This window comes from Mixophyes fleayi, chromosome 2 (genome assembly GCF_038048845.1).
Source record: "Mixophyes fleayi isolate aMixFle1 chromosome 2, aMixFle1.hap1, whole genome shotgun sequence".
Taxonomy (NCBI): Eukaryota; Metazoa; Chordata; class Amphibia; order Anura; family Limnodynastidae; genus Mixophyes; species Mixophyes fleayi.
Genome location: NC_134403.1, coordinates 7251407 through 7269926, shown reverse-complemented (window position 1 = coordinate 7269926; position 18520 = coordinate 7251407). Strand labels below are relative to the sequence as shown.

Below are 18520 nucleotides of genomic sequence, written 5' to 3'. Positions count from 1 at the left end.
AAGCTAGTATCCTGAGATATAAGCCTCCTCCGTTGGTAATGAACAGAACAAGATAAATCATTCAATCACCTGGTTCACCGAAGTCCGTCACAGAGGTACTCACCCGGCTTATAGATCTTCTTTCCCCCTCCGGAGATAGCCAGACCAGCACAGCTCGGACTCCGATAAATACTTATGGTCCTAGTTGTACGATGTTTCACTCCAGACTCTGGTGTGATCCACGCAGCTGTTAGACAGAGTCTTGCCAGATGAAGTTCTCACTTCTCGCACAAACCAGCAGTAATAATCGGAGCGTACAGGACCAATAATGTATTGTATGAGAATGATTCTCCAATGGAAAAGGCACAGGTGATAAGAGTTGGAATAGGAGTCTCACATCAGACACTTGTTTTCTGCTTGCGCATATAATTGTATACATGATTTTATTATACAACCGTGGTTGTTTTTTTCTGGTATTCTGAAATGTGCAATATTGTCCATATATTATACACTTTTTATTCTGTTGTGTTATGTGATATATGTTAACTCTTTGTTGAGAAACTCTCATAAATATCTATTTGTACCATTGTGGAGTGCCTCTTTTTATACCTCAGGAGAACCCCCGTGATATTAGGTTTTATATTATATTTTATACCTATTTTTTCATATTTGGATTATCAGCAGCGCAACCCTTATTCTGTGTTTTTTATGTAGAGAGGAAGATCAGTCTTGCAGAAGAATATAGGATGGATTGAAGTGGTGATATATGGTGTCCGGAATGCGAGAGAGCAGGAGGTTGCAGTAGTCAAGACGGGAGATGATAAGAGAACGGATAAGAGTTTTGGTAGCATGTTGAGTAAGAAAAAGGCGTATTCTGACAATGTTTTTAAGGAGGAATCAACAGGACTGGGAGAGAGTCTGGATGTGAGACATAATACAGAGGGCGGCGTCAAGTGTGACATCGAGGCAGCGGGCTTGGGAGACTGAGGGAATTGTGGTGTTATTGCCAGTGAGAGAAATTTGAGGAGAGATGGTGATTCTGGTAGGAGGGAAGATAATAAGTTCTGTTTTGGAATTGCTGAGCTATAGGTAGCATTGGGACATTCATGTGGAAATAGCTATAAGACAGTTGGCTACATGAGATAGTACAAAAGGGGAGAGGTCAGGATGGTACAGATAGCTGAATGGGCAAATTACTACCCCAAATGAATAGGTGTGCAATGAAAAAGTAAAGGGCCAAGAATATAGCCTTGTGGGGTCTCAAAAAATAGTGGGAGTAGAAGGCAGGATGTGCCAGTGGTAGGAATGCTAAAGGAGCAGCTCGATATGTAGGAAGTGAACTAGGAAAGGACTGTGTCACAAAGGCCAATGGAGTGAAGTGTGTGTAGCAGAAGAGGGTGATCAACAGTGTCAAAAGCAGCAGAGAGTTCCAGGAGAATGAGTATGGAAAAACAACCCTTAGACTTTGCAGTAAGTAGATCACTGATCACTTTTGTGAGCACAGATTCAGTGGAATGTTGGGGACGGAGGCCCGATTGCAGTTGGTTTCTTTAGATTAGGTAAGATGAGCACATGTTTAAATGTGGCAATGTAAAGAGGGAGGTTGAAGAGGTGAGTCAGAGGTTGGCATGCAGTGGCAGAGAGGGAGTGGAGAAGTTGGAAGGGAATAGGGTCGAAGGGACAATTTGTAGGCTAAGATGATGAGATGAGTGTAGAGACCTCGTCTTCAGTTGCTGGAGAGAATGAATTAAGATGGAAATGGGGAGTACAGGTGAAGGTGGGTAGAGTGGGTGCAGTGTGTGGAATTTGGCATGAGGAAATATCTTGGCGAATGATTTCGATTCTATCTTTGAAGTATGTGGCAAAATCATGGGCTGTGAGGAAGGAAGGGGGAGGAGGTGCAGGTGGGCAGAGAGGTGAGTTGAAGGTGGAAAAGAGGTGACGTAAGTTAGAAAACTGGGTGGATATTAGAGATTTGAAGAATATTTGTTTGGCAATTGAAAGGGCAGCGCTGTAAGATGAAAGCAGGAATTTATAGTTGAGGAAATCAGGATAGGATTGAGATTTTGTCCAGTGGCGTTCTGTTTGGTGTGCCATGATCGGGGTTTAGATAGTCGTAGGCTGTATGCGGTAACTGGAGCTGCATTGTCTAGGGCTGAAGTGAGAGTCTTGTTGTAGAAAGAGGCCGCATGATTAGGGCACGACAATGCAGACAAAGGAGTAAATAGTTGTTTTAGTGATGATGAAAAGTGGATTGGGTTAGGAGTTCTTAGGTGTCGTTGTGTACGTGTGGATTTGTGTGCAGGGGGGAGGGCATGAGGTAAGGTGAGGCTGAAGGAAAGGAGGTTGTGGTCGGAAAGTGGGAAGGCAAAGTTGGTGAAGCTTGAGATGGAGCAGTAGCGGGAGAAGACAAGGTCAAGGGAGTTACCAAAGGAGAAAGTAAGTGAAAGAATTTTAGTGGTAGAGGAGACAGTGGGATTTTCAATAGGAATGTTGAAATCACCTAGTATGAGAGTAGGCAGGTCAAAGGATAGGAAATAAGTGAGCCAGGCTGCAAAATTGTCAAGAAATTAGAAAACTGGACCTGGGGGTTGACATAAATTACAGCAACGTGAAGGTGGATAAAATAGTTCCATCTATTGTAGACTTTAAAGAAAGAGAATGAGAGTGAAGGTTATCTATACAACTTCTCTTGGAAACCTAATAAGCTTGGATTTCAATATCATTTCTAAGCAGATGATACCCAAATTTATCTATTCTGTCCTGCTTTGTCACCATCTGTGTTGGCCCGTGATACTGACTACCTGTCTTCCGTGTCATCTTGGATGTCCTCTCACCAACACAAACTCAATCTTTCAAAAACCGAGTTAATAATATTCCCACCCGACAACAGAAGTTTCCTGCCTGACATTTCTATTTCTGTTGACAACATGACAATAAATTCCACCCACAAGCTCCCTGCCTAGGTGTAATCCTTTAATCAGAGCTATTCTTTGTTCCCCCCATTGACTCTATATCTAAATCGTTATATATACTATATCTAAAAAACATTTCCAGAATACGCACATATCTCACACAAGACACTGCTAAAACCTTAATTTGTGTACTCCTCATCTCCCGCATTGACTATTGCAATTCCCTCCTTACTGGTCTTCCCCAAATCAGGTCTCAAAAATATCTCCCAACTAGACACCTTCGTTCTGCACAAGATCTGCGTGTCTTAGCCACATTCATTACCTGCTCTCATTCCCTCCCTCGTACAATAAGACTTTCCTCTAGTCTTCATATCTTCATTCGTTCTCTGAAAACCCACCTCTTCAGGCAAGCTTATAATATTCCTCAACTACCCTCTTAACTTCCCTAGGTTACCCTACTACTATCCTCTACACAGTTCACACAAGACAATAACCCTCTGACCAACATTGCTGTGTGCCTAATCATATAGACCACTAAGCACTTTTTACCTTTGCAATCTGGCTGGACCAGTATGCAATATGTAGCACTTACTGTCATGTATCAATGTCCCATCGTCCCATAGAGGGTAAGTTTGGGAGCAGGGCCTTCTTACCTCTCTGTCTGTCTGTATTACCCATTATTGTTTTATTACTGTGTTTGTTCGAACCTGTAAAGGAATTTACTGGCTTTATAGAAATAAATGTTGTTGATAGTGATGATACATTACACTCACCTCCTAGGTACACTTGTGATATAAAGGGCTCACTGTGTATGTTCCCACAAACTTCACATCAACCTTAAACTTTAAACATTGCATGCAAATAAAGACGCGTAGACCTGGATAAGTTATTAAAAAAATGGCAGGAATTTTATTGTAAGGATTCTATATTAACTAAAACCTATGGTGGCGGAGAAAGAGCACTGTGTAACAGCTCACGAGCTGATAACACAAGATCACTTAGTGGACTGGCGCAAACCGCCGTGAGTCCTCAAATCACGGGGAACAAATCCCTACATACTTAGCGCTGAGTTGACGTCAGAGTGACTGCCCCTTACAACTCACACTGCCCTCCCTCACCGAGCCGAACAGGGACCCTCCTCACCGAAGGACCAAAAGGAGTTACTGATGCTTCAAAGGGGGCAGTGACCTACGACCAACTACCCGTGCGCCCATTAATCAGCCGCTGAACGCAGTGCCTTCCTACCCCACTTTAAAAGACCCCACTAAAATTGAGGGATGGGAGGGTGGGATCTCGTGCTGCAAGTGAACACAAGCAGGAAGTGCAGCCTGCTATATTCTATCAAGGTCCCTCCCAGGTGAGCAACCATTGGCTGGAACCCACCCCATGATAAACTACACCAGGTAATTACTCAGCTTGTTACAAACCCTGTCGCCCTTTAAGTGCGTTCGTCCTAAAAGCCTCACTTGTCATAAAGGGCTCACTGTGTATGTTCCCACAAACTTCACATCAACCTTAAACTTTAAACATTGCATGCAAATAAAGACGCGTAGACCTGGATAAGTTATTAAAAAAATGGCAGGAATTTTATTGTAAGGATTCTATATTAACTAAAACCTATGGTGGCGGAGAAAGAGCACTGCGTAACAGCTCACGAGCTGATAACACAAGATCACTTAGTGGACTGGCGCAAACCGCCGTGAGTCCTCAAATCACGGGGAACAAATCCCTACATACTTAGCGCTGAGTTGACGTCAGAGTGACTGCCCCTTACAACTCACACTGCCCTCCCTCACCGAGCCGAACAGGGACCCTCCTCACCGAAGGACCAAAAGGAGTTACTGATGCTTCAAAGGGGGCAGTGACCTACGACCAACTACCCGTGCGCCCATTAATCAGCCGCTGAACGCAGTGCCTTCCTACCCCGCTGCGCCCTACAGACGCCGCAGCCCGCCACCAACTAACCGAAACACGCCGCCACTCCCCCGCAGATCCTATCTATGAAGAGCTTCATACCCTCTTCGTTAAGGTGAACGCCGTCCCGTCTAAAAAGGTGTGGTGACTCCACCCCCAACCCCGGATGGTCGATGACTATACCTCCCAAGGACCGAACTACCTTCCGGATGGCGCTATTTAACTTCCTAACCATAACCGTCATTTTCTTTAAGGGAATGGTCGTTCTCCATGCTAATCGGGGAATTAAAGCCGACCAACCAATAATGATATCAGGCCACGCCTCGTGTATTCGTCGCAGGTCCTCCCGAATTACTATGATGAGATCTAAGGACTTTCCTTTTCCCAAATCATTACCTCCTGCATGTACTACCAGAACGTCAGGTGGGCCTTGTTGTCTAATGAGCCTTGTCAACCACGGAATAATATCCGGCCAGCCTAAACCTCTTTTCCCCCACCATCTTATAACCGTACCGCCATGATTCGGAATAACCTTAGACCCAGGGTGGCCAGCGGCCCAAAATATAAATGAATGACCGATGATCCACACCACCTTAGCTGGAACACCATCACCTGAAATCAGAAAAACCGTGTTAACAACCATACCTTGAAGTTGGGAAGACAGCCAGGTTTGGTATAGGAAGGTATGAGAAGAATAGTACGCGGAAAATTCGATCACAAGAGGGGGGGGGGGAGGGGAGGACACACATATGGGGGGCAGACCACCCAGGCGAAGGTAAACAACACCCGGAAAAACCCCGGCAGCACACCACTAATCAGGACTTACGCCCAGGGAAACCCGGGTGAAAATCCCTTCGCGCCCCCACGTTAAAGCGGCGAGCGGAAAGGCCCAGGGTAGCCCACCAAATGGAGGGAGAAGATGGGATGGGTAGGGGAAATGGGATGGGACGGTTGAAGACTCAGGAGAGAAGTAAAGATAGAAAAGAAAAAACTGTAAAAAACCAAAATTGATTAAACATTACAACATCAGTCAACAACCTTGTCAATTCTAACATATGACTTAAAAGCCGCAGATTTCCATCGCCCCAGTGCTTTTATAGCTTCGCTAGAAGAACCTGCCAAGGCAGCGGATGTAGCTGCACCGATCCTAAATGAGTGTGTCCCGTATAATGTACTGTTTAGATTAATAGACTGCAAGGTACGTTTTAAAATGGTCGCGAATTGATATTTTGTCAACGGTATACCATTAGCGTGACACAGAAACAAATTAGCATGAGGTCTTTTACTCATAAACAATGATGCTAACCTGACCGGGCAAATAAGACATGGCTGCTGAGAGGTTAACTGGACCCATGATCCCCTGCCACTTTGGTCAGTCTTTGATTTAACTATTTTGCAGGCTAAGATCCCTTCGCCCAGACTGACATGCTCCACTCTCAAACCTGACCCCTGATGTCCCCTGGACCTGGCTACCAACTCTGAAATGCGAAAGGCTCCAAAATAAGCCATGGAAAAGGCCAAACTAAATAAAAGTTTCTCGTAACTATCTAAGGTAACCAACCCCACATTCCCTATCAGATCTTCCAGAATGTTAGAGGTAATCGGTAAACGGGTATCGGCATGAGAGGGACGGACTCTCCCCCATCCCCTCAGAGCCTTATTAATCAAAAATCCTTTTGTGACGTCAGGGTAACCGTGCAGCTTAGCCATAAATGATATCCCGGCCAGGGTGGATGCCATAGTAGTCCTTGAATCTCCCTCCGAGTACCTATCCCACATAAAGGCTAGCATGGCATCTTGCTGACCTGCCTCTGATTGGTCCTTTTGTCTGCTGAAAAGCAACCACCGTCTCCACGCCGACTGATATGTTTTCAGGGTGGAGGGAGCTATTGCTTGTTCCGCGAGCCCTCTTATGCCGGCTTGATGATCTGCCAAACACAAGGAGGACACGGGGTACCAACATCGTCCGCTTGAGGAGCCAGGTTGCGAAACCTGCTCCAATGGAAACGAGATAACGCGTCAGCTAGGCAATTCTGCACCCCCGGGACATGTTCAGCCCTGAACGAGATGTCATACTGTAGACAGCGCAGAACTAGGTGACGCAGCAGCGAAATTGCATGTTGGGCCGAAGCGCTCTGCTTATTGATGGACTGGACCACCCCCATATTGTCACACCAAAAGACTATGTGCTTACCCCGCAAAGCGGGAGCCCACAGTTCGATTGCTACCACAATCGGGAACAGTTCGAGAACCAACAAGTTCCTAGTGATACCGTCCCTATGCCACTCCTCAGGCCATTCCTCCGCACACCAGTGTCCGTCGAGATAAGCCCCAAAACCGGAAGCCCCTGCAGCGTCCGTGAACAAATTGATTTGAGAGTTTGTTACCGGAGGTGACGGCCAGATACGCTTGCCATTGAAACCCCTAAGGAAAATGAGCCATATCTGCAGATCCTCCCTAACCACTTTGGATAGGCTTATGATTGCGTGTGGCCTACTCCTACCTGCTGTGGCTCTTTGCAGCTTCCTACAGAAAACCCTCCCCATGGGGATCACCCGGCAAGCAAAGTTGAACCGCCCCAACAAGGACTGTATCTGCCTCAGGGGACTAGCGTTTGCCTCTAACACTTCCGCAATGGCCTCGTACATCTTAGTAACCTTATCCTCTGGGAGCCTACAGAACCCTGCCTTCGTGTCGATCTCGATCCCGAGGAATGATAGGCACGTAGTAGGGCCCTCTGTCTTGTCTGCTGCGATGGGAACGCCTAACACCCTAAACAACGCCTCCGTGGAAAAAAGGGTATCACGACAACTCGTGGAGTCAGGAGGCCCGATCACCAAGAAGTCATCCAAATAGTGCGCAATCCACCGACACCCCGTCCCCGCCTGAATGCACCAGTGCAAGAAACTGCTGAATTTCTCGAATAGTGCACATGAAATCGAACAACCCATGGGAAGACAGCGATCGATATAGTATCCACCACGATGCCGAAAACCCATGAATTGGTACGACTCGGGGTGAAGGGGTAACAATCTAAAGGCCGATTCGATATCCACTTTGGCCAGCAATGAGCCCCTGCCGCATTCCTGCACCAGGGCTAGAGCCGATTCAAATGACTGGTAACTGACTGAACTGAGATTAACGTCAATTGCATCGTTAACCGACTGACCAGCGGGATAAGACAGGTGCTGGATCAGTCTAAACTTTCCCTCTGTTTTCTTGGGAACTACGCCTACCGGGGACAAAATGAGGTTGGGAATAGGAGGGAGTCGGAACGGGCCGATCATGCGACCCAAACCAACCTCCTTGCCTATTTTTTCGTCTAGCACCTCCGGGAAAGCGAGCGCAGATTTTAGATTCACCGGAGCTGCTGTGGAAATGCTACCCTGAACCGGAAGTTTGAAGCCAAAATGGAAGCCGTCGTGGAGTAGGGCCGCGGTCTCCCTATCATCAAACCACGACAGCCACTTGTCCAGCTCGGTCAGATCAATTGGCGATGGCCCCTTGACTCGGCAGAGTCGAACCAGCGCCTCTTCCCCTTCCTCCACTTCCCCGAGCCTTGGCACAATCGGTGGCTGGATGATGGCCGCCGCAGGCTGTACAAGTGTGCCTGAATCTGCAGAGTGAACCTCTTTGACAGGCCCCTGCATTAAAATCATAACACCTTCCTTTCGGGGGGAGGGCGTTTTGCGCCCTCCCCGGCCCTTGAAACCGTCTACCTGCACTACCCTCTGCAGTCTGATTGCTAGGCCTCATTAGCTCCAACCATGTGTCAATGTCCTTATATCCGAGCGGAAGCTTCTCTCGCCCGCTCATCCGCTTCCTGAAAAGCTCGTCATATGCTCTCCAGATTACCGGGCCGTCCTTTATGAACATCCCGCTAATCAAGTGCATATATCTCCACACCTCCGCTTGCTCGCTGGGCCTGGACTCTAGATATATTGTGGCGAAAATGGAAAATGCATTCGCCCATCTAGAGAAGGATCTGTACTTCTCCTCCCCCATGCCCGGTTTTTCACAGGCTGCTGCCAGCGCCTTCTTATCCTCGCCGGTTAACGAGTACATATCCACGTACTTGCCCCTTCTGATTCTATCCCGCACACTGGGCCTAATACCGTGAGTGATCTCAAGGGATTCTACCTGCCCCAACTCGCTACGGACCGCTGGTAGATCTGTGTCTCCTGACTGGGATGCGTGCTTACTCCGCTTACCTAGCAATTCAGTCTCCAACAACTTAATTAGTTTCCTGGGTCTATCACCCGAGCCAGAGGACTCACTATCTGTGGAGAGGACGGGTGAATCCAACAAGTGTGACTTATGTATAGTAGCGGAACTGGACTCACCAGCAGGAGCAGGATTCCCATCACCGACAGACGTCTGCCCTAGCGACACAGCTGTGGCCTGTCCTCCTGACGTGTCCTGGGTCTCTTCCTCCCTCCGTTCTGCCGTCGTCTGATCCTGAGCCTCAGCACACGGACGGTCGCGACTGCCGACCCTCGTCTCCGGATGCATAACAATAGCCTCTGAAACGGAAAGGGGGACAGTCATCTGATGTCTGAGTAAATAGTCCAAGCGCCGCCGCGCCGTGTTACTATCCCTGTTTTCGGTAGAGAGGTTAGGGGCTGACACGCGGGCCGTAATGGGGGACGCTGAAAATGACTCCCGCCTCCGCTGTAAGCGGCTATCCCCCAGGAGGGGAGGGGGCCCTGAGCCGAAATTACCGCCGCTGGAATGGTGATAATCGACTACGAAATTGTCGGACCTACCCCCCTGACCCCCGTAATAAGGCCCCCCCGCCCCGTACCCCGGGGAAGAGGCCCAATGAGACGTGTATAGGCGAGACGCCGGAGGGGACATACGCTGGCGTTGAAAATAGGGCCACACCGGCGCCTGGGTGTTGTCTCCAAAATCTCTTGTGTGCCTGGCGGGAAGTGTGCCCCCCCCTAGTTGGTGACGGTGGTCCCCGTGAGGTGGGGTACGGGCCTGGGACATGCTCGGACCCTGATGATCCCTACCTGGATTAGACCCCCATGCAGATGCCCCACTACTATGGGGGAGAAATGGGCTGGGAGGGAAGGACAATTGATGGGGGGCAGGAGGGTTGTGCTCCTGATACCTAGCCCTCATTGCTGGTTCAGGGGGGGTGATGGGGCATAGGGTGTCTAGGGCCTGGCCCCTGCTCCTGACAGGACTGGGGGCATATCCGCCTGCCGGGGGAGGGGGGGGTGCCTGCCTGCCACTGCTGGGGCTGACCGCTGCTGTCCCTGACAGGGCCGCTGGCTGACCCTGCGGCCAGCCATGCCGAGGAGTCTGCGTGGCGGGACCCGGCCGGAGCGCGATGGGGCGCGCGTTCTGCGCATGCGCGAACCGACCGGCCGGGAGAAGAGAGGGGGTGGCGCGGCCAGGCCGCGCCGTGCGGCTGTAACAACAGGAGGATGACCTGCAAGGGGGACCAGAAGCGGGGCACCGCTAGAGGTGATGGCTGGAGGGAAGGAGGATGATGGAAGAGAGGAGGAAGAGGGGGCAAGATGGCGGCGGGGAGCGAGGGGGGGGAGGGGGACCTGAGGCGCGCCGGGCGTGGGGCATTTCTCCTGGGACGGGGCATGTTGGCAGAACAGAGGAGGACAGCGGGGAGAGATGGGAAAGCGGGGGAGAGAGGGAAAGGAATAAGAGGAGAAAAAAGAAGGATTTGGGAGAAAGGAAAAAAGGCAGAAAAAAGAGGGTGGAAACAAGGAGAGAGAAGAGCAATAAATAGAGAGGAGCAAAATATAAAGTGAAAGACGAGGGAAGATGGGAATAAAGTTTAATAGACAATGAATAAATCCACAAGTGGTACTTATCCGTTTCTCTTGCTGCTGGGTCTCCTACAGGAATCTCGTGCTGCAAGTGAACACAAGCAGGAAGTGCAGCCTGCTATATTCTATCAAGGTCCCTCCCAGGTGAGCAACCATTGGCTGGAACCCACCCCATGATAAACTACACCAGGTAATTACTCAGCTTGTTACAAACCCTGTCGCCCTTTAAGTGCGTTCGTCCTAAAAGCCTCACTTGTCATTATACTCACTTTCCAGGTACACTTGTGATATTACACTTACCTCCTAGGTACACACACAATTAAATTATACTCACCTCCTTGGTACACTTGTGATATTATACTCACCACCTAGGTACACACAGTGATATTACACTAACCTCCTAGGTACACAAAGTTATATTACACTCACCTCCTTGGTACACTCAGTGATATTACACTCACCTCCTAGGTACACACAGTGATAGTACACTCACCTCCTTGGTACACACAGTGATATTACACTCACCTCCTAGGTACACACAGTGATATTACACTCACTCACCTCCTAGGTACACACAGTGATATTACACTCACCTCCTAGGTACACACAGTGATATTACACTCACCTCCTAGGTACACACAGTGATATTACACTCACCTCCTTGGTACACTCAGGGATATTACACTCACCTCCTAGGTACACTCAGTGATAGTACACTCACCTCCTTGGTACACACAGTGATATTACACTAGTCTTCATATCTTCATTCGTTCTCTGAAAACCCACCTCTTCAGGCAAGCTTATAATATTCCTCAACTACCCTCTTAACTTCCCTAGGTTACCCTACTACTATCCTCTACACAGTTCACACAAGACAATAACCCTCTGACCAACATTGCTGTGTGCCTAATCATATAGACCACTAAGCACTTTTTACCTTTGCAATCTGGCTGGACCAGTATGCAATATGTAGCACTTACTGTCATGTATCAATGTCCCATCGTCCCATAGAGGGTAAGTTTGGGAGCAGGGCCTTCTTACCTCTCTGTCTGTCTGTATTACCCATTATTGTTTTATTACTGTGTTTGTTCGAACCTGTAAAGGAATTTACTGGCTTTATAGAAATAAATGTTGTTGATAGTGATGATACATTACACTCACCTCCTAGGTACACTTGTGATATAAAGGGCTCACTGTGTATGTTTCCACAAACTTCACATCAACCTTAAACTTTAAACATTGCATGCAAATAAAGACGCGTAGACCTGGATAAGTTATTAAAAAAAATGGCAGGAATTTTATTGTAAGGATTCTATATTAACTAAAACCTATGGTGGCGGAGAAAGAGCACTGCGTAACAGCTCACGAGCTGATAACACAAGATCACTTAGTGGACTGGCGCAAACCGCCGTGAGTCCTCAAATCACGGGGAACAAATCCCTACATACTTAGCGCTGAGTTGACGTCAGAGTGACTGCCCCTTACAACTCACACTGCCCTCCCTCACCGAGCCGAACAGGGACCCTCCTCACCGAAGGACCAAAAGGAGTTACTGATGCTTCAAAGGGGGCAGTGACCTACGACCAACTACCCGTGCGCCCATTAATCAGCCGCTGAACGCAGTGCCTTCCTACCCCACTTTAAAAGACCCCACTAAAATTGAGGGATGGGAGGGTGGGATCTCGTGCTGCAAGTGAACACAAGCAGGAAGTGCAGCCTGCTATATTCTATCAAGGTCCCTCCCAGGTGAGCAACCATTGGCTGGAACCCACCCCATGATAAACTACACCAGGTAATTACTCAGCTTGTTACAAACCCTGTCGCCCTTTAAGTGCGTTCGTCCTAAAAGCCTCACTTGTCATAAAGGGCTCACTGTGTATGTTCCCACAAACTTCACATCAACCTTAAACTTTAAACATTGCATGCAAATAAAGACGCGTAGACCTGGATAAGTTATTAAAAAAATGGCAGGAATTTTATTGTAAGGATTCTATATTAACTAAAACCTATGGTGGCGGAGAAAGAGCACTGCGTAACAGCTCACGAGCTGATAACACAAGATCACTTAGTGGACTGGCGCAAACCACCGTGAGTCCTCAAATCACGGGGAACAAATCCCTACATACTTAGCGCTGAGTTGACGTCAGAGTGACTGCCCCTTACAACTCACACTGCCCTCCCTCACCGAGCCGAACAGGGACCCTCCTCACCGAAGGACCAAAAGGAGTTACTGATGCTTCAAAGGGGGCAGTGACCTACGACCAACTACCCGTGCGCCCATTAACTTCCTACCCCGCTGCGCCCTACAGACGCCGCAGCCCGCCACCAACTAACCGAAACACGCCGCCACTCCCCCGCAGATCCTATCTATGAAGAGCTTCATACCCTCTTCGTTAAGGTGAACGCCGTCCCGTCTAAAAAGGTGTGGTGACTCCACCCCCAACCCCGGATGGTCGATGACTATACCTCCCAAGGACCGAACTACCTTCCGGATGGCGCTATTTAACTTCCTAACCATAACCGTCATTTTCTTTAAGGGAATGGTCGTTCTCCATGCTAATCGGGGAATTAAAGCCGACCAACCAATAATGATATCAGGCCACGCCTCGTGTATTCGTCGCAGGTCCTCCCGAATTACTATGATGAGATCTAAGGACTTTCCTTTTCCCAAATCATTACCTCCTGCATGTACTACCAGAACGTCAGGTGGGCCTTGTTGTCTAATGAGCCTTGTCAACCACGGAATAATATCCGGCCAGCCTAAACCTCTTTTCCCCCACCATCTTATAACCGTACCGCCATGATTCGGAATAACCTTAGACCCAGGGTGGCCAGCGGCCCAAAATATAAATGAATGACCGATGATCCACACCACCTTAGCTGGAACACCATCACCTGAAATCAGAAAAACCGTGTTAACAACCATACCTTGAAGTTGGGAAGACAGCCAGGTTTGGTATAGGAAGGTATGAGAAGAATAGTACGCGGAAAATTCGATCACAAGAGGGGGGGGGAGGGAGGACACACATATGGGGGGCAGACCACCCAGGCGAAGGTAAACAACACCCGGAAAAACCCCGGCAGCACACCACTAATCAGGACTTACGCCCAGGGAAACCCGGGTGAAAATCCCTTCGCGCCCCACGTTAAAGCGGCGAGCGGAAAGGCCCAGGGTAGCCCACCAAATGGAGGGAGAAGATGGGATGGGTAGGGAAATGGGATGGGACGGTTGAAGACTCAGGAGAGAAGTAAAGATAGAAAAGAAAAAACTGTAAAAAACCAAAATTGATTAAACATTACAACATCAGTCAACAACCTTGTCAATTCTAACATATGACTTAAAAGCCGCAGATTTCCATCGCCCCAGTGCTTTTATAGCTTCGCTAGAAGAACCTGCCAAGGCAGCGGATGTAGCTGCACCGATCCTAAATGAGTGTGTCCCGTATAATGTACTGTTTAGATTAATAGACTGCAAGGTACGTTTTAAAATGGTCGCGAATTGATATTTTGTCAACGGTATACCATTAGCGTGACACAGAAACAAATTAGCATGAGGTCTTTTACTCATAAACAATGATGCTAACCTGACCGGGCAAATAAGACATGGCTGCTGAGAGGTTAACTGGACCCATGATCCCCTGCCACTTTGGTCAGTCTTTGATTTAACTATTTTGCAGGCTAAGATCCCTTCGCCCAGACTGACATGCTCCACTCTCAAACCTGACCCCTGATGTCCCCTGGACCTGGCTACCAACTCTGAAATGCGAAAGGCTCCAAAATAAGCCATGGAAAAGGCCAAACTAAATAAAAGTTTCTCGTAACTATCTAAGGTAACCAACCCCACATTCCCTATCAGATCTTCCAGAATGTTAGAGGTAATCGGTAAACGGGTATCGGCATGAGAGGGACGGACTCTCCCCCATCCCCTCAGAGCCTTATTAATCAAAAATCCTTTTGTGACGTCAGGGTAACCGTGCAGCTTAGCCATAAATGATATCCCGGCCAGGGTGGATGCCATAGTAGTCCTTGAATCTCCCTCCGAGTACCTATCCCACATAAAGGCTAGCATGGCATCTTGCTGACCTGCCTCTGATTGGTCCTTTTGTCTGCTGAAAAGCAACCACCGTCTCCACGCCGACTGATATGTTTTCAGGGTGGAGGGAGCTATTGCTTGTTCCGCGAGCCCTCTTATGCCGGCTTGATGATCTGCCAAACACAAGGAGGACACGGGGTACCAACATCGTCCGCTTGAGGAGCCAGGTTGCGAAACCTGCTCCAATGGAAACGAGATAACGCGTCAGCTAGGCAATTCTGCACCCCCGGGACATGTTCAGCCCTGAACGAGATGTCATACTGTAGACAGCGCAGAACTAGGTGACGCAGCAGCGAAATTGCATGTTGGGCCGAAGCGCTCTGCTTATTGATGGACTGGACCACCCCCATATTGTCACACCAAAAGACTATGTGCTTACCCCGCAAAGCGGGAGCCCACAGTTCGATTGCTACCACAATCGGGAACAGTTCGAGAACCAACAAGTTCCTAGTGATACCGTCCCTATGCCACTCCTCAGGCCATTCCTCCGCACACCAGTGTCCGTCGAGATAAGCCCCAAAACCGGAAGCCCCTGCAGCGTCCGTGAACAAATTGATTTGAGAGTTTGTTACCGGAGGTGACGGCCAGATACGCTTGCCATTGAAACCCCTAAGGAAAATGAGCCATATCTGCAGATCCTCCCTAACCACTTTGGATAGGCTTATGATTGTGTGTGGCCTACTCCTACCTGCTGTGGCTCTTTGCAGCTTCCTACAGAAAACCCTCCCCATGGGGATCACCCGGCAAGCAAAGTTGAACCGCCCCAACAAGGACTGTATCTGCCTCAGGGACTAGCGTTTGCCTCTAACACTTCCGCAATGGCCTCGTACATCTTAGTAACCTTATCCTCTGGGAGCCTACAGAACCCTGCCTTCGTGTCGATCTCGATCCCGAGGAATGATAGGCACGTAGTAGGGCCCTCTGTCTTGTCTGCTGCGATGGGAACGCCTAACACCCTAAACAACGCCTCCGTGGAAAAAAGGGTATCACGACAACTCGTGGAGTCAGGAGGCCCGATCACCAAGAAGTCATCCAAATAGTGCGCAATCCACCGACACCCCGTCCCCGCCTGAATGCACCAGTGCAAGAAACTGCTGAATTTCTCGAATAGTGCACATGAAATCGAACAACCCATGGGAAGACAGCGATCGATATAGTATCCACCACGATGCCGAAAACCCATGAATTGGTACGACTCGGGGTGAAGGGGTAACAATCTAAAGGCCGATTCGATATCCACTTTGGCCAGCAATGAGCCCCTGCCGCATTCCTGCACCAGGGCTAGAGCCGATTCAAATGACTGGTAACTGACTGAACTGAGATTAACGTCAATTGCATCGTTAACCGACTGACCAGCGGGATAAGACAGGTGCTGGATCAGTCTAAACTTTCCCTCTGTTTTCTTGGGAACTACGCCTACCGGGGACAAAATGAGGTTGGGAATAGGAGGGAGTCGGAACGGGCCGATCATGCGACCCAAACCAACCTCCTTGCCTATTTTTTCGTCTAGCACCTCCGGGAAAGCGAGCGCAGATTTTAGATTCACCGGAGCTGCTGTGGAAATGCTACCCTGAACCGGAAGTTTGAAGCCAAAATGGAAGCCGTCGTGGAGTAGGGCCGCGGTCTCCCTATCATCAAACCACGACAGCCACTTGTCCAGCTCGGTCAGATCAATTGGCGATGGCCCCTTGACTCGGCAGAGTCGAACCAGCGCCTCTTCCCCTTCCTCCACTTCCCCGAGCCTTGGCACAATCGGTGGCTGGATGATGGCCGCCGCAGGCTGTACAAGTGTGCCTGAATCTGCAGAGTGAACCTCTTTGACAGGCCCCTGCATTAAAATCATAACACCTTCCTTTCGGGGGGAGGGCGTTTTGCGCCCTCCCCGGCCCTTGAAACCGTCTACCTGCGCTACCCTCTGCAGTCTGATTGCTAGGCCTCATTAGCTCCAACCATGTGTCAATGTCCTTATATCCGAGCGGAAGCTTCTCTCGCCCGCTCATCCGCTTCCTGAAAAGCTCGTCATATGCTCTCCAGATTACCGGGCCGTCCTTTATGAACATCCCGCTAATCAAGTGCATATATCTCCACACCTCCGCTTGCTCGCTGGGCCTGGACTCTAGATATATTGTGGCGAAAATGGAAAATGCATTCGCCCATCTAGAGAAGGATCTGTACTTCTCCTCCCCCATGCCCGATTTTTCACAGGCTGCTGCCAGCGCCTTCTTATCCTCGCCGGTTAACGAGTACATATCCACGTACTTGCCCCTTCTGATTCTATCCCGCACACTGGGCCTAATACCGTGAGTGATCTCAAGGGATTCTACCTGCCCCAACTCGCTACGGACCGCTGGTAGATCTGTGTCTCCTGACTGGGATGCGTGCTTACTCCGCTTACCTAGCAATTCAGTCTCCAACAACTTAATTAGTTTCCTGGGTCTATCACCCGAGCCAGAGGACTCACTATCTGTGGAGAGGACGGGTGAATCCAACAAGTGTGACTTATGTATAGTAGCGGAACTGGACTCACCAGCAGGAGCAGGATTCCCATCACCGACAGACGTCTGCCCTAGCGACACAGCTGTGGCCTGTCCTCCTGACGTGTCCTGGGTCTCTTCCTCCCTCCGTTCTGCCGTCGTCTGATCCTGAGCCTCAGCACACGGACGGTCGCGACTGCCGACCCTCGTCTCCGGATGCATAACAATAGGCTCTGAAACGGAAAGGGGGACAGTCATCTGATGTCTGGGTAAATAGTCCAAGCGCCGCCGCGCCGTGTTACTATCCCTGTTTTCGGTAGAGAGGTTAGGGGCTGACACGCGGGCCGTAATGGGGGACGCTGAAAATGACTCCCGCCTCCGCTGTAAGCGGCTATCCCCCAGGAGGGGAGGGGGCCCTGAACCGAAATTACCGCCGCTGGAATGGTGATAATCGACTACGAAATTGTCGGACCTACCCCCCTGACCCCCGTAATAAGGCCCCCCCGCCCCGTACCCCGGGGAAGAGGCCCAATGAGACGTGTATAGGCGAGACGCCGGAGGGGACATACGCTGGCGTTGAAAATAGGGCCACACCGGCGCCTGGGTGTTGTCTCCAAAATCTCTTGTGTGCCTGGCGGGAAGTGTGCCCCCCCCTAGTTGGTGACGGTGGTCCCCGTGAGGTGGGGTACGGGCCTGGGACATGCTCGGACCCTGATGATCCCTACCTGGATTAGACCCCCATGCAGATGCCCCACTACTATGGGGGAGAAATGGGCTGGGAGGGAAGGACAATTGATGGGGGGCAGGAGGGTTGTGCTCCTGATACCTAGCCCTCATTGCTGGTTCAGGGGGGGTGATGGGGCATAGGGTGTCTAGGGCCTGGCCCCTGCTCCTGACAGGACTGGGGGCATATCCGCCTGCCGGGGGAGGGGGGGTGCCTGCCTGCCACTGCTGGGGCTGACCGCTGCTGTCCCTGACAGGGCCGCTGGCTGACCCTGCGGCCAGCCATGCCGAGGAGTCTGCGTGGCGGGACCCGGCCGGGCGCGATGGGGCGCGCGTTCTGCGCATGCGCGAACCGGCCGGGAGAAGAGAGGGGGTGGCGCGGCCGCGCCGTGCGGCTGTAACAACGGGAGGATGACCTGCAAGGGGGACCAGAAGCGGGGCACCGCTAGAGGTGATGGCTGGAGGGAAGGAGGATGATGGAAGAGAGGAGGAAGAGGGGGCAAGATGGCGGCGGGAGCAAGGGGGGGAGGGGGACCTGAGGCGCGCCGGGCGTGGGGCATTTCTCCTGGGACGGGGCATGTTGGCAGAACAGAGGAGGACAGCGGGGAGAGATGGGAAAGCGGGGGA

The 18520-nt window shown here is 50.2% G+C and overlaps 1 protein-coding gene across 1 annotated transcript; it reads right to left on the bottom strand.

Moving 5' to 3' along the window:
• Positions 1 to 13843: 13843 nt before the first annotated feature.
• LOC142140562 (uncharacterized) lies at positions 13844 to 17872 on the bottom strand. Its single transcript, XM_075198272.1, has 2 exons — positions 17224 to 17872; positions 13844 to 14809 (listed from the first exon to the last, which is right to left on the bottom strand). The coding sequence occupies exons 1-2, from the start codon at positions 17870 to 17872 to the stop codon at positions 13908 to 13910; spliced, it is 1551 nt and encodes a 516-aa protein (XP_075054373.1). The 3' UTR covers positions 13844 to 13907.
• Between the last annotated feature and the right edge of the window lie 648 nt (positions 17873 to 18520).